At 42.9% G+C, this 16,808-nt stretch overlaps 1 protein-coding gene across 9 annotated transcripts in view; it reads right to left on the bottom strand.

Annotated features, from left to right (window-relative positions):
- Positions 1–16,808, bottom strand: part of Cald1 (caldesmon 1) — a 172,662-nt gene that overhangs the window by 81,807 nt on the left and 74,047 nt on the right. For 8 of the 9 annotated variants that reach the window (XR_009590746.1, XR_009590745.1, XR_009590750.1 and 5 more), the window contains exon 2: positions 5,896–6,000. Coding sequence is in view for 4 of the 9 variants with exons in the window: in XM_060380166.1 (XP_060236149.1) it covers positions 5,896–5,966 (71 nt within the window). In the remaining 5 variants the exon portion in view is untranslated. Of the gene's footprint in view, positions 1–5,895; positions 6,001–6,800; positions 6,947–16,808 lie in introns of those variants that run through there. The other variant, XR_009590747.1, reaches the window with a different exon arrangement.

Here is a 16,808-nt window from a genome sequence, read left to right as displayed (position 1 = left end):
TCTCAACCTCCCTAATGCTTTGACCCTTCAGTATAGTTCCTCATGTTGTGGTGACACTCAACCATAAATTATTCCATTGCTACTTCATAACTACAATTTTGCTACTGTTATGAATCATTATGTAAATATCTGATCTGCAGGATATCTAATATTTGACCCCTATGAAAGGGTTTTTCGACTCCCAAAGGGGTCATGACCCACAGATTGAGAGGTATTGATATAGAACATACATCTCTATTTATATATCTATATTTATATCTACCTCTGCCTTTCAGATATGTCTACTGCTGTGCAATCATTAGTCCATATTTGCTAGCTACATGTTAAAGGCCTAGAGCTTCTCTGTACTAGAGTAGGAAAAAATTGGCTCTGAAAATGCATAGATCCTTCCCTACAGGTTTCACAATCAGCATAGAGAATCCAGGAAGATGAGTGATGAGGAAGCAGGTGGCTGTAACTTTGTGATGATGAGCATGGTACCCCGAGAAAGCCAGAAATGCCAGCTGAGTGAGCATGTGTGAAGTAAAACCCAGAGACAGAAGGAGAAGCAGAACGGATCTGGGCAACTGTTTATTCCCATGAGGCTAGTGGAGAACAAAAGCAGCAAAAGTAGATGTTTATGTATTTACTCATTCACTTGTTCAAATAGGTAACTGACTAGAAAGTAATGGAAGTTGAAATATATACAAACAATGCCTTTTGCTTAGAAACAGTATGTTAAGTTTCTCTGGTCATACACAGATTCCTTTCTGCCAAGAAAGATCTCTCTAACTCACCTAAGATATAAGTTTCATGACTCTTGGCACACTTTCCCTTCAGGTGACTGTTTGTCTCTACAGGTCTGTGGAGAACTTTGCCCTTCATAGATACTCTTTCTATATGCATACATGCCTTTATTATATAATTATTATATATTTCATATCTATCTATCTATCTATCTATCTATCTATCTATCTTTACGGTGCTGGGGATTGAACCTAGAGCCTTGAGTATGCTGGTCAAGTATTTTACCCCTGAGGAACATACCCAGTCCTCTTTTTGCTTTTATTTTGAAGCTAGATCTTACTTAGTTGCCCAAACTGGCCTTGAACTTTTTGCTGGAGCCTCCCAGGCCTATGTACTGAATGAGGTGTCTCTTTTTTAGCAAATCTAAAGGCATTGTCACAAAAAGTTAGAGTGAGAAAGACAAGGGAAGGACAAGAACCATGCCACCAGCAAAAAGGGCTTCACAGAGTCACAGGTGATACGGAGAGAAGGCTGTTTCCGATGAATTCAGCTTAGAGTGCAGGTTACAGGGAAACTGTATTATAGCAAAGGTGTGTGTGTGGCAGAGTCTCAGAGCCCCAGGGCATGGGGAGGGCACTCCAATCCATCTGGAGGAAAGACAGTGTGACATGAAGTGTGCAGTCACCATTTCGTTTATTTAAATTTTATTTTATTTATGTGTGTGTGCATATCTCTGCACAGGGGTATGTGCATGTGTATGCGTGGGTACCACAGAGGCCAGATGAAGGCATCAGATCCCTCAGTACTGGAGCTAAAGTTTTGGTAACCTGCTTGACATGGGTGCTGGGAACAAAACTCCAGTCTTCATGATCAAGCCACGAGTGCTTGCCATCTGTCCAGCCTTGCAGCTGGCTTGTAAAATGATCACTTTAAAACTCTCTTCCTGAGGAATAAAGTGCCTAGGAATCTGGCTTAGTTTAACTTGTGGTCATGACATTCAATAGGGATACAAGTTTTTAATTATTTAACACTTAAAATCAGAATTATATCTTCTAACCAAAGTCAGTAAGACCGAACTGAAACAAGAAGATATTTTGTGTGGAAAGTCTTAGTGGGTGAGGAAAACCAATAGACTCTAGTTACTTTCTCTACAGGAGTTCAGAGGTGAAGTATAAAAAGGTTGTGTGCTATTTTAAGTGAACAAATCAGTATGGGGTACATTCTATGTTTGGGGTTATAAGAACACAGTGTTCTGGTCATTGTTTGGTTTTACATAGATTGAAAAGCATGACCACACACTTCCTAGATCTGCATTCTGTTGTCCATCCTCCCCTCAGTGTCCCCAACAGAGCTTAGAGCAAAAGAGATGCTGACAAAATGTGTTGAGGATGGATGGGTGCATCTGCAGCCCTGCCCTTTGGAACAACTCTGTTTTAGGCCAATTTACTCCACTGCCATTCAAAATCTGAGATGAATTCCTTTTGTTCTCCATGTACAGCGGAAAGTCAAATCTTCCCAGCCAGGCCCCAGGTGTATTCCGCAGGGCCTTAGAATTCCTTTTTTTTTTTTCTATTTTTTTAAATATAAGATTCCACATTACTTATTTGATTTCAAATCTAGCAATATCTGACCTATTGAAAACAGAAGTAGACAATACTAAAAGCAAGAGGAAATGGCCTCTAATTCCCCTGAGAAAACACCCATTCCTGTGACAAGAGGAAGCCAAGGGCTAGAGTTAAAGGAAGAGGAAGGGACTTGCCTAGGGTCTCACATGCCCTTTGTCCTCAGATCTCAACTATGATTTTAGATAGCCCTTGATTCCTGGTTTGGCCAGCTGTTTCCTGGACACACCCTGAACTTGCCAATGAAAGCTAGTCGGACTGTAAAAGCCCAACTTTCGCTGTTGCTATAAATGATCAGATTTTACCAAATGCTGAAGAGATTGACCTAATTCCAATGTGCACCTCAAAACACGAACAGGTAAATTTGGTATAAACATGAGGACGTAGTGTAGCCCAAGCTGAAACGTAGACAGAACCAATGGTTAAACAGCATTTGGATACATCTGTATATGCTTGTTGTAGGTTATTAAAGGGAACCGAATTAAGCTTCAGTGTACAGGCTTTTTACAACAGCCACTAACAGAAGAGAAATCTTTGTTCACACAACATCACCACCACCCTGGAAAGAATGAATGAAGCAGCTGTGTGATCAATTCTGAGGTAAAATTCTGGCTAGGAGAAAACTAGGCTTATTCACTGGAAGTCACAGTCTGGCTTATACAAATATGAGATGCCTGTCTCGCTCTTCCCATCGATCCCTCACTGCCTATCGACAAGGCGAGCCAAGACACTGAAGACCTCCATCTACTGCGATGCTTAATTTCTGCTCTTTTGTCCCGAGGGCTCCTATCCCTAGCTTTCCGTAGGCTGCTTCTCTGTCTGTTTTCTGTTCCTACCAGCCTTTGGCATACAGAAGTCTCTACCTGTTGACCAGCATCTTTTCTCCCATCTCTGTTCAGACACTGCAACATGCGTTGGGTGAAGAGAGGGCCCAAGAACCCGGGAGAACCCAAGGCTGGTAGCACTGCATCAGGGGGAGTGAGAGGTGTGCTCCTCGTGTCTGGACGGGGCCTGCACGCCTTTACTGTCCACTCAATTTCGGGTCTAATCCCTCCCCAGGTCTCCTCCATCTCTCTGCTATTTTGCTTTCTCTGATCCTTTCCACTATGCCTTTATGACCTCTTACTCTTTCACATTGGCTTTGGAGGCTATGACTTCAGCCACACAGTGGGTTTGTCCCCATGGACCTTATAAAATGTTCTCTTCTCTCTAAATAAAAACCTAAGTTTCCTATCTCTAAGCATCTGGAGAAAAGTCCCATGCTGATGCAGTTTCTACCTGAAATTCAACACCTTTACCGTGGACACCAAGAACGGAGCCGCCTCACCTTCCCCACTGGGGACCAGACAGAGGCCTTCCTTGGCAGTGCCTGATAAGGATGTACTGAGAACAGATGGCTGCACCTGTAGCCCTGACCCTGGGAACTGCTCTATTTCAGGCTAATTTACTCTACTGTCATTCCAAACTGGAACTTAGGGTCTTCAGACTCTCTCTGAGTTTACCCTCCCCTGACAGGTTTGCCAACTGACACAGGATCTCCTTCTTCCCACTCACTGCTCTGATTCAGACTCTCCTGACCCCATGCTTGGTACCAACTCTCCGGGCATCTCTGTATCTCAGTCCACTGTTCCCAGCGCTTACCACCATACTCCCATCCCACGCAGCCCCTCCCCCCGTGAGGGTTCTAAGATGCCCAAGACCTTTCTCTCAAGCTCCCCACAGCATCCCTGCAGAACCTTTCCCCCGAGCTCTGCTTGTCTCCTTTTCTCCCCTACTCTGCCTCCCCTGACCCGCCTCATTTTTTTCTATTGATAAACTGTATTTCTCGTGGTAATTTTAGGTTCACAGAAAAGTTAAGTGGAAATAACAAAGTTGCTGTATTTTCCTTGTCCCCTCCTCATGCACAGCCTCTGCCATTATCAACATCACACGCACAGTGTTGTCCTTGTCACATTAGACGACAAACTTACATTCTTAGGTCATTCCACCCTGATTCCACTAAGTTCAAGCACACTGACACTTGTCTGCTATCACGCTGTGGCACAGATGGTTTTGCTGGTTTAAAATGCCATGCTCCACCTTTGCGCTCCTCCCTCCCTCCTGGCAACCACTGGTCCTTTGGCTATATCCTTAGTTTTGTGTGCTTCGAATTTTGGTTTATTAATTATTATTTTAAATTTGGATAGATACATCTTGTGTGTTGGACACAGTCCCTGTCACTCTCCTCCCTCCTTTTACCGTATGCCCTCTTCCTTTTCAGACAGCCTGCAGTTTACTCCTCACCACCATTACCTCTTCCACGACTTTCCCCTCTCTGCAAAACTTTCCTGTGACTGCTTTCATCTCGGGGTGATGGTTGGCTTCCCTAGTCTTGGCATTGATATCTAGTTATAGCTAGAGACCTGTTGTTTATTGATTAACTAGGGCTGATAGTTAAGAATATCATTAATAATGATGATGATAGTTATTAGTTATTCATTCTAGGTGCCAGCTACAGGGTAAGGTCACTTATGAAGCCTCACAATCTTCATGACAACCGCAGGAGCTGTGTAGCTATTATGCTGGTTTTACATAGGATAACTGTGACTTAGAGAGCGGTCCCTTGCTCAGAGCCAGATGAGTCCTAAGTGGCAGAGCCATGAGGTGATCCTTAGTCTACAGTGCAATGAGTACCTGTGTAGACATCCCACCGATAGCCAAGTTCATCCAAGGCCAGACTTTGCACTGTCTTTCAAACTCTTCACACAGGAGCAGAAAAGTAGGGTATGATCCTCTGGTACTTTTTGTTACAGGTTTATAGTTTCAGTTTTGTACTGCAGGGCTGTGGTGGCATCACTTGTACTCTCTCCTCCCCCCCCCCCCCCCGGTTTGTATCTGTGAACTGGAATTACTGGCGTACAAAGCCATGGAACAGTTTTCTCCCTGTGAATGCTTGCTGTGCTTTCCTTCAGCAACAGATCTATGCCACATTAGGTGCCACTGGGATACATGACTCTGTGCCACATCAAAGCTGCATGTCTCCAACTTGCTCTCTAACTCTCCTCCTCAAAGGCCGCACACATTATGATAGTTTCCAACACACCCACACCCTCCCCCAGTACCTCGGGCCATCGGTACTACCCCTCCTGATGCAGGTGACCAGGCGCGGATGCTTTTCTAATAAGAATAAAATCTGAAAGAGATTCATCTGGGGCTTGGTAAACTGCTTCCAATAGTCAACACCCAGCACTTTCTGTCATGTCACTGTTATTAGTGATGTTATGCCTTTCATGCATTATCTTTTACCACAACAAATTCTACAATGCATAGCCTTGGTTTAAAAAAAAAATACAATGATTTGATTCTTCTCCAATCTCCCTTTTTCTTGAAATTTCTTTTTTTCTTTAATGCAAAATTTAGGCTTTGAAAAGGAAAAATACTTTAAAGCCATAGCTATTTTTACAAAGATGTAAAATATGGCCATATCAGGCCCTCCAGAGGAGACAGTCACTATGGATGGAAAACAGCAGTGCTGAGAATGCTTGTTTCTGCCAGCCTGGACCCTTACCTCTCCGCTTCCAGCCGCATCTCCTCCCGCTTTTGCCTCCTGAGTTCTCTGCGCCGTTCAAAATCATCCATCGTGAGGTTTTAGGTTTGGGGGCCCAGATAATACCTGGATGTAAAAGCAAGAGATAGAGTCAGGATCACCAGTGAGTCATGAGGCCCTCATTCAGCCCTTCCCATTCTGCCCATCTTTCTTTCTCTTTCTTTCTTTCTTTCTTTCTTTCTTCCTTTCTTTCTTTCTTTCTTTCTTTCTTTCTTTCTTTCTTTCTTTCTTTCCTTCTTTCTTTCCTTCCTTCCTTCCTTCCTTCCTTCCTTCCTTCCTTCCTTCCTTCCTTCCTTCTTTCTTTCTTTCTTTCTTTCTTTCTTTCTTTCTTTCCTTCTTTCTTTTTTGAGAAAAATACCTTAGAACACTGGTAAGTCAGTCAGTGGTCAATTTTTGTCCTAAAGCAGAGTTCACCTTCATTCTCCAAAATAACTAAGAACCCAAGATTACATTAAAAAGCAGGCAGGAATCCCAGGAGACAGAAATGTTGATGGAAGGACTTCAGAACTACTGAATGAACTTGTGCTTTTCTCACCTGCTGAACTCCAGGCAACACTTACACAAACATGAACAAAGAGAAAAGCAGGAGGGGAAACTAAAAGGGGAAGAAAATTGGCAAGAAAAGAAATCTGTGGGGCGTAGACAAAGCAAAAGAGAACTCAAACAATGCTGCATACAGGCATCATTTGCATATTCTGAAAGTTAGTTAGCACTTTTTTTTTTAAGTATGCAGAAATCATGGGAGAAAAAAAGTATCTCCAGGAAGTAGTATTTTAGAAGGCAGCTAAGTTGTGATCCAGCTGTCTTCAGAGCTCAAAAATCCCGGCTCTCTCCAGATATAACCCAACCATTTTACCCTTTCCTACCTCCTCGAGATGACTTTGATTCTGGGAAGAATTCAGCTCTTCAAAAGCTGAGCCTGGTTCCCCTGTGTATCTGTGCCATCCAGTCAAATATTATAGAATTTCCCTTCAGCCCCCAAACCCAAAATGACTCCCAGGAAAGGGGAAGCAAGCGGGCTCCTGTCCCCGCTTTGTTTACAGAGCTGTCAGTGGTTAGTTAAACTAGCCTGGAATCTGGCATTTAAGGCTGGCTGGAAGATTGCTTCCTGTGTGGAGCAGGAGGCCTCCACTTCCTCTGGATTCCTAGGCGCTCGGCTGCACTCAGATCACAAAAATATTTTCCAGTGCCTTCTATGTAGATGGGTTGAGCCATTCGTCCTGAGCAAGAAAATTGATGTGGGGAAACCCCAGGGCCATCACAGGATGGTGTCTTTGTTTAGAAACAATTTCAGAAAGAAAGAAAGAAAAATCTGAAATAAATTGGCAAAGAAGCTTTTTGTTCTTACCACGTTTATAGTTCATAAAAACAAAAATCAAATCTCAGCCAGTAAAAACAAAGCCATGAAATGTTTGAAAATTTTCGCACTTTCTGCATCCTCTATGGTATTAAACTGTCCATGAATCTTTAGAAACTTGGATTTGGGTTTTTATCAGAGCTTGAAAAAAATCTCAAGTGTTTTGTTTCACTCTGACAAAAGGGTTCAATACTTTCTAGTCATGAAAGAAACAAGATTTTCTTTTTTAATTTCATGAACCAGAAAGCTATTTCTCAGACCAGATGTGACAGAGTATGCTTATAATCCATAGGACTTGGGAGAGTGAATCAGGAGGATTGTGAGTTCAAATCCAGATTGGGCTAAAGAGTGGGAACCTGTCTCAGAGAGAAAAATAAAAAAAAAACTCTCTTCCCACCAACACCCCTACAATTCTATGTATTTTCTAGTCTGAACATTCTTTTTCTTTCTTTCTCTCTCTTTCTCTCTTTCTCCTCTCCCTTCCTTCCTTCCTTCCTTCCTTCCTTCCTTCCTTCCTTCCTTCCTTCCTTCCTTCCTTCCTTCCTTCTTTCCTTCCTTCCTTCCTTCCTTTCTTTCTTTCTGTCTTTCTTTCTTTCTTTCTTTCTTTCTTTCTTTCTTTCTTTCTTTCTTTCTCTCTTTCTTTTCTTTCTTTCAAAACAGGTTTCTCTGTGTAGCCCTAGCTGTCCTGGACTTGCTTTATAGACCAGGCTGGCCTTGAACTCACAGAGAGTCACCTGTCTCTGGCTCCTGAGGGCTGGGATTAAAGGGGTGTGCCACCGCACCTGACAATCTCTATAATTATTGAAAATAAAAATTGCTGGTCATCTGAGGGCCTGTGTGAGGCCATCTGAAAACGTCCTCCCATCTGATGTTCTGACCAAGCATAGGTGTGTGAACCAGCCATGGGACAATGGGCCCAGAAAGCTGATACAATTAGGGGAAATTGTACTTTTTTCCATTGCACAAAACCACCTCTTCAATAACTGTAGCGATGGCAGACAGGACAAGGAGGTGAGAGGAAGAGGTCAGCCTGCAAACTGTTCTTGCTTTTTAATGCTTCAGTAGGAGGAAAAGCCCCTCTGAGCTGATTAGGGCTCCTGCCTGTCAAACCTGCGCACACACCAGCTAGCCCCGGTGCTATACGTATATTCCTATCTTAGAGGTGTCAAAGAGTGGCCACCAGGGAGCCCTGAACCCTGAGAAGACCAGAGTAGCACTGGCGTGTAGAGACAGCAGTACAGGCAACCAGAAGGGAAGCCGAGAAGCTCGCGTGTTAACGTGGCTGAATGTCCTTGCTGGCTTGCCCCCACGCAAATTCTTCCTTCAGTTCTACCCTCCTACTCATTACCTTTTATTACTTACTTGGAGGCCAGTTTTCTTTCCTAACCATAGAAAAACCACTTATGATCTGAGCATAGATCGCGTATGTACCTGGGGACACAGCGGGGGAGCGTGCGACCACCACTGTGTGCTCTGTGAACATCTGGGGGAAAGAAAAACACATTTGTGCGCTGTGTGGTATGACTCTTGGTTAGTGTGTGTGTATGTGTGTGTGTGTGTGTGTGTGTGTGTGTGTGTGTTGATGTGTGTGCTGTTTGTGTGTGTGTGTGTTTTATATGCCAGGAAGGTGTATTTGTTAAAATGGCTCTTGGCTGGTCTTAAAGCAGGACGCCCTCCCATCACACTATTCCTGTGTGGGAGAAGCCATGTCTCAGTAGATTTTTAAGTGATCTCTCCCCCTGCTTTGGGGAGCAGCATCACACCTACCCTGGGTAGTAGCCTCCTTTCCTCCCCTCCTCCCTTCTCAGCCAGTGCTGAGTACTTTCCAGTAAAATTGGCTAGGAAGTAACTCCCACAACAGACTGTTCAGCAGCCATGGGGCTCCTGGGTGTCACATTAGACGGAGCACAAGCAGAAAATTCAAGCTAAGGGAGCTGTCCCTGTGAGTGACAGACATTTCTGGCATGTTCAAGGGGAATCTAAATGTGGGGCCAGATGACTATAACACTCCTTTAGTTAATAAATAGCCTTTGCAAAGTCCGATAGAGCCTTACCCAGGGCTGTATTTGTCTTTCCAATATGGTTTCTGACGCTGGGTTTTCTTAAAAGCTGGCCTGCTCCGAGATTAAAGAGTAAGTCGGTGCTGTAGGATTCAGAAAGTGCGGACACAGTGCCTTATTCCTGGCTAAAGAGTCTACAGAGTTAGTGGGGGTGGTAGTGCACACTTTTAATCTCAACACTCAGGGAGGCAGAGGCAGGCAGACCTCTGTTAGTTCAGTCAGCCTGGCCTAAAAAGCAAGTCCAGGACAGCCAAGGGTACACACACACACACACACACACACACACACACACACAACCCCCATCTTGAAAAACCAACCAACCAACCAGACAAAATCTACAGAGAGAGAAGAGAGAGAAGCGGGATGAGACCTGAGTCCTTCCCTCTTCACCTTATCGGCACTTCAGGGTGAACTTCCTTTTCCTCCTGTACTTCTAAAGGGTGTAGGGGCAAAGTATTTTTTTTGTGTGTGTGTATTCAGGAGGAATACATAAAAACCTTTCCCTCTTCCTCCTCTTTTGCTCTCTCTCTCTCTCTCTCTCTCTCTCTCTCTCTCCACAGCCAGCCTGAAACAGATATCCTTCTGCCTCTACCTGACTTTATTTCTTCTTCATCTCCTTCTCTAGATTGGGAATAAAATTATATCTATTAGTAAATCTAATTTGATTCCTTCCCTTAAAATCTTGAGATTACTTTATGATTAGTATCTTTTAACCAAGAAATTGTTCAGTGTGTGTGTGTGTGTGTGTGTGTGTGTGTGTGTGTGCGGGCTAGATACTGATGTTTATTTTTTAATTAAAAAAGCAAAATACATTTGTTCATTAATAATGATATATGCTAGCATCATATCACAGAAAAACAAACAAACAAACAAATAAACATGTTTCTCAGTGTTTTCAGATTCCTGCCATGTCACTCTTTGAGATGTAGGGACACTCAACTGTTATTTCCAGTTTTCAAAATTATGTTTTGTTTTGTTTTTTTAACATCTAACAATGTCCATACCCTATCGTTTCATTGTTAAAACTGGTATCTAAAGAACAAAGTACACATGCTAGGTGTGGTGGCATGTGTCTTCGGTTCTAGCGCTTGAGAGGTAGAGGCAGGAAGATCTCCAGGTCAGCCAGAGCTACACAGAAATACCCTGTGGCAAAAAAATGACCCCCCCCCCCCCGCCAAGTCCTCAAAGAGTAGAACACATTAAGTCCACTGGTACTTAGGACATAAGCAGTGTCTTCTAACACTTTCTTCCTATGTTTTGAGACAGGGTCTCACACTGAGCCTGGAGCTCCCCAGGTCAGCCAGGCTCACTGGCCATCCATGCCCAAGGGATGCCATGGCCGCGCTCCCACCCAGGGACAGGATTACACACACAGTCCCCTTTGCCCAGCATCTTGAGCAGAATCTGACATCATGTCCTCATGCTTGCCCGCCAAGCATTTTACCAACCCAGTATCTCCCTGACCCCGAGAAATTTGGTATTTTGTTTTACATACAAACAATTGCTGTTATTTTCTTCTGTGGTCATATAGCCTTACTGTAGATATTTCCTGAAATTCTTTTAAAAGAATGAATCTGATTCTGCTTTTGTATGAGCCAGGATATATGGCAAGAACAGGCCATCTTAGATATGTGTGTGTGTTCAACATACATGCCTAAACACATGTGTAAGTATGTTAATGCGGGAAAAGGTCATAAGTAGGATTTCCAACCTAGCACTCAACTATTAGGGGATGAGACTTTTGTAGAAAATTATTCTCTATCAATTCCAGAACATCTGAAATCAAATAACAAATAGATAGTCTAGAATAGAGGAAGTCCATCCTCAGGATGAGCAGGCCATTGCCCCAACTGTCTGAGATTAAGAATAAAACCTGTTACTTCAAGGACACTGAAGGAGCTAATGGCAGGCTTCCCCAAGGAGCACTTGCTAGATAGAGTGGACCAGTTTTAGCTTTTTAAACTTTTCATCAATAAATTCTGTTTCTCAGAGGATAGAAGAAATAGAGAAAGAAGAGTTTCTTTAGACGTTCTCTTCTCTCTCCCTGTCCACATGTTCTCCTATATATAGGCTGCATTGTGCTCCTGAGGAGAGAGACAGATGCAGAGATAAACAGACAGACAGACAGACAGACAGACAGAAATAGAGACAGAGATACAGAGACAGAATGTTGAAGTTCTAGTCTCCGACCTCACAATGTGTCCTCATTTGGAACAGGGCCATTGCAGATGTAGTTAAGGTAAGGTGAGTGGGCCTGACCCTATTCCAACACAAGGGTGTCCTTAATTTTGCAACAAAAGAAAATTTGGCACAAAGGGAGGCATATACAAAGAAGGATAATTTGAAGACACAGGGAGAAAGCCACGAATGAGAAGGTAGAGACTAAGGAATGACACAAATCCTTCCTTGTCATCTTCAGAGAGAACATGACCTTGCCGACCACTTAGCCAAAGTCTTTGAACCTTCCACACTGTTACAGCAGCTGTAGGAAATGAACATGTGTCACCTCTGACATCTGGCAGGACTGTAGCGCATGTGTTACAGTTGACAATCTGACGCTGTGATGCACTCAGGTCCATAGAGAACGTCCTCTGTGTGATGTGCATACCGTCATGTGTTCACCATCACAGCACCATACAGAAGAGCTTCATCGCATGGACCCTTCCCTTCATCTATCTCTTATTCTTCCCACCCAACTCTTATCTATGACCTTTTCAGCTCTTTAATGTTGGCTTTTCCAGAAAGTCAGATTCTCAGAATCACTGATTCTGAGGATGACCTCTTCAGACTGGCTTCTTTCAGTAACAATAAGGATTTCTGTTTCTTCCATGCCTTTCTCTAAGACACAGTCTCATATGTCTCAGGCCCTCAGACTTCCTGTGTGGCACAGGCTGGCTTGAACTGAACTTTCTTCCTTAACTCTTCAGGCATGCACCACTGTGTTCAGCTTCTTCAAGTCTGTCCATAACTGCAGAGCTCTGCAACGTTTAAAAGGCAATCTATGAGGTAGCTGTTATAGGCTCCCCACTATACAGAATTTCAAGCTATGTAGTCAAGCAGTCCACTATTCTTGGGCTAACGTGGCAACTGTTTTTCTTTCTGAGGGGACGACTGTCAGTGTCCTTAAGTCTTGGACTGTGAAAGCCCTTTAAAAACACCCTTCTGCCAGTCTCAAGCCTATGTAAGTCAGAGAGCTAACATGTCGCAAAGCTCTCTTATTAGTGCTTTGTGTGGGTTATTATGGGATGGTAAGATACCTGCCAGCACAGTGGCAGAACGTGGAAGTTTCGTATCTTTGATATTGTAAAACTTTCTTCTCTGATAGCACACCTTTGTCACCACCTCCTTTCTTCTTTTCTCCTCCACCTTATCACACCTTTTTAAAATCATGTATCTTTTCCCTCTAACTTGCTAACTTGCTCCTCCTCAGTGTAACTGTTTCTCTACCACTGCAAGGAATTCTGGACTTCCAACACTTATGACCGTCATCAGATAAGCTCTTTTTAGGCTAGTTTTTCTAAAGACTAATTTTATTATTTGTTATGTGACGTGTTTATCTCTGTGTGGGTATGTGTTCCTGAGCACAAGTCCTGGGAAAGGCCGGATGAGGGCACTGGATCCCCTGGAGCTAGAATTACAGACAGTTGCAAGCCTCTAATGTGAGTGTTGGGAACGAAACTTGGGCCTTTTACAAGAGCAGCACGCGCTCTTAACTGCTGATTCATATCTAACCCCTAAACTAGTTTTGCATCCAATGAAGTCCCACAAAAGCATTTATATGAACAATATTCAGTAAACAACTTGTATACCGTTACAGTGTGCTCAAAACCGGAGCACTGGAATGCAACAGAGACATGGAGAGGTGTTTGCCTTCCCTGAAACTATCTTTCTTTACTTTTCTCTTAGTCTCATATTCTTCAAGCTTCTATCTGGCTCTAGCTGCTACAGTTTGTATAGAATTTCGGTCCACGGTATGGTGACATTAAGAGGTGGTAAGAACTGGAAACAACCCAGATGTCCATCAATGGAGGAATGGATACAGAAATTGTGGTACTTTTACACAAGGGAATACTACTCAGTAATTAAAAACAAGGAAATCATGAATTTTGCAGGCAAATGGTGGGATCTAGAAAAAAATCATCCTGAGTGAGGTATCCCAAAAGCAGAAAGACACACATGGTATATCCTCACTTATATAGACCTATAAGATAGGATAAGTATACTAAAATATGATCAATCCTCATCTAGAAAGACAAAGGGGATGGACATTGGAAATAGGAGAAAACAAGTAACAGGACAGTAGCCTACCACAGAAGGCACCTGAAAGAATCTACCTAGCAGTGTATCAAAGCAGATGCTGAGACCCATAACCAAACCTTCAGCAGAGTGTAGGGAATCATATAAAGGAAGGAGGAATTAGTATAACCTAGAGGGGACAGGGAGCCCCACAAGGTCCAAATATATCTGAGCACAGGGATCTTCTATGAGACTGTTTATCCAACCCAGGACCATGCATGGATATAACCTACAACCCCTGCTCAGGCATAGCTCATGGTAGTTCAGTAACCAAGTGGGTGCCCTAGTAAGGGGGACAGGAATTGTTTCTGACATGAACTCATGAGCTTCCCCTCTCCCCTGAGGGAGGAGCAGCCTTGCTAGGCCACAGATAAGGACATTGCAACCATCCTGAAGATATTTGATAAGCTAGGGCCAGATGGAAAGAGAGGAGGACACCCCCTCTCAGGAAGGGGGCAGGGAGGAGATGAGGGAGGGAGGGGAAGATGGGAGGGAAAGGGGGAGAGGGCTACAGCTGGGATACAAGTGAATGTATAAAATTATTTAAAAATAAAGAAAAATTAAAAAAAAAGGTGGTAAGAACTTTATGAGGAGGACCCTAGCAGAAGTTTATCCAGTCCCTGGGTCCCTGAAGTGGGAAAATAACTAAAGTTATTCTCAAAGGACCCTGATTAGTTCTCTTGCTTGAGCTGCTAGAAAAGACTATGGCTGGCCCTTTCTGTTAGCTGGTTTACTGTCTGGCCATGGGAAAGTCAGACCTACAGGTACTCTAGCCACCACGATGCCACCCACATGATATCGTCACAAGAATAACTGAGCAGAAAGCCATTTCCTTCTTCATAAACATTTGGCTCCAAACGTTTACAGCAGAAGGAAACAGACTAACACACAGGCAGGGCTACTATCTACTTCAACCTTGGGTCATGCCTGTTACTGACCTTCTGGCTTTTGTTCTCAGAATTCAGGGATTCATGGGAGAAAGTCAGGGGCATATTTTGTCTATTCCAAAGATTTGTTCTACTGTTACCTGGGCCATTCCTGCAACTCAGACATATTGAGTGATTTGCGGGTATAATACATCCCAGTAGATTCTCTATCATTGTTCTTCAAAGTATCTTTACTTAGTTCAGCTCTTTAACTGTTGCCTTTGTAAACCTCTGCCAAACAGCGCCCTGAACTTAGAAGATTGGAAACATAGGAAAAGCAAACAAAAACCTCTGAGTTTTCCTCTCTGTAAGTGACATAGTTGGAGCAGAAATATTCAAAGGCTCCTTCTACTCCACAGAATGCGGTGGCTTTACCTCTGGCCTCCTGTCTAGGGAACATGACACACGAGGCATGGCAGTCCACATCGTCTCTTTTAATATAAACGATTTAAACACAAAGTGGGTTCTTTCTCTAAAATCTTATGATTTAGAAATCTCTAATTTTCTTTTCAAGCCGAGATTTTTTTTAATGTGTATCTGATTAGCTTTCAAGTGTGTTTTACAACTTTCTCATGTTATGTTTGTACTTATTCTATCCCATCACCTTGAATGAGCTTCCTTCCTTTCTTTACTATCCAGATTTTATCCAGTCATTAATTCCTGACTCAACTTTCATCTCCTCCATGATGCACAAATGAGGACATCCTTGGATCCATAACTTATTTCAACAATTCATAATTTTATCATTTCCACAGCTCCCCAGTAATTGTCTTTTAGTAGCACTTAGTACTTTATTGATATTTTTCTTCTCATATGTTTTCATCCCTGAGGCCACTTAAGAATAGATATAGTTGTATAAAAAACAAACCCTTCATGACTGGGCCATAGCAAACTCAGGGTTTGTACCTTGTTTGAGTCAATGCATTTTTATACTGTATTTCATCACTTTGAGTATAGGAAAGATATTCCTATACTCAGTTAATCTTTCTTTGTACTTTATTAACTTCTGTGTTTACAAAGTGAATCAAAGACCTTGGTACTTGATTATAATTGAATCACAGAAGTTATGTAAAGCACACTTACAGTAGTTCCACAGTAAATCCAACAGAGTTTTCTTTATGACTATAGTAAATGAACTGTTTTTCTTAAAAAGAAAAAAATCAATTTATCAACTTGCTTTGCTCTTTTCCAAACCAAACAGTTCTTACGGGACTTAAAAACCAAATAAACAAATGGGTTATAGTGAACAGTTTGGACTTAACTTTAGCTCAACCTTTACCATCTTGTTCCAAAAAAATCTCTGCTGCTTAAAAGTACAAGCAGTTGTCAGAGAACGTTCTTCCAACATCTGCAACGTGGCAGTAAGAATGGAACAGTCAGCCCGAGGAGGCTTGCTTTCTCAGTTTGTTTCTTCTCTCTAACCATTGGGCTTAATGAACAAAGCTCCCTAAGACAAATGGCTGAGATTCCTGTTTAACATATCAAAGCAAACCTGGCCTCCAAGTTCTCCCAGCATCCTTAGTGCCTGCCTGTTACAGGGCATGCCTGGTATACCTGGAACTCTTGAGCTGGGCTGCCCTTCCCCTAGAGGCTCTTCCCTAGACAATCCAGACATTTTGGTTTTGGACACTTTTGTGGCCTTCTGGCTGCTACACCTGGTCTCCCTGTCTACCCTCTCTCTTCCCCCAACCCCTCTCCTCACATGGCTCAGGGTCATGGCCACTTTAGACCCTCCCAAATGTCTCTGCCTGGCTGTGCACTTCCTTTTATCTATAATAAACTTCCTCCTTCACCATACCTAGGAGCAGTCATATCCTTTCCTTTTTTCTCTCATTCAGTTATGATGATCAAATGCATCCCCGGAATTACTAACCCAGTTAGAAACTGCCTTCAAGAAATTTACAATCTACAACAAAAAGCTCTGGAACCAATAGACATGATCCATTATGTTTTTTGAACACAATAGTCACATAAGCCAAACCTACAAATGGACAGATGAAATAAATTGGAAAGTTGTTTCTTCCTGTCACACGAGTCTTTCAGACAGCAGGACTAACTACTTTATTAGTGCGGAACATCTAGGCCTTTCTTTATAAAAGAAACGGCTCACGCTTAGGGGCTTGCTGAACACCACCATACTCAGTGACTTTGTCTAGAACTGATCCAGTGACATGTTTTCCTGCCACACACATTGTGTATCGCTTACACGCGACTTACTGGATACACATCTGTCGT

The sequence above is a fragment of the Meriones unguiculatus genome, chromosome 3 (genome assembly GCF_030254825.1).
Source record: "Meriones unguiculatus strain TT.TT164.6M chromosome 3, Bangor_MerUng_6.1, whole genome shotgun sequence".
Classification (NCBI taxonomy): domain Eukaryota; kingdom Metazoa; phylum Chordata; class Mammalia; order Rodentia; family Muridae; genus Meriones; species Meriones unguiculatus.
This window is presented reverse-complemented; position numbering and strand designations above follow the sequence as displayed.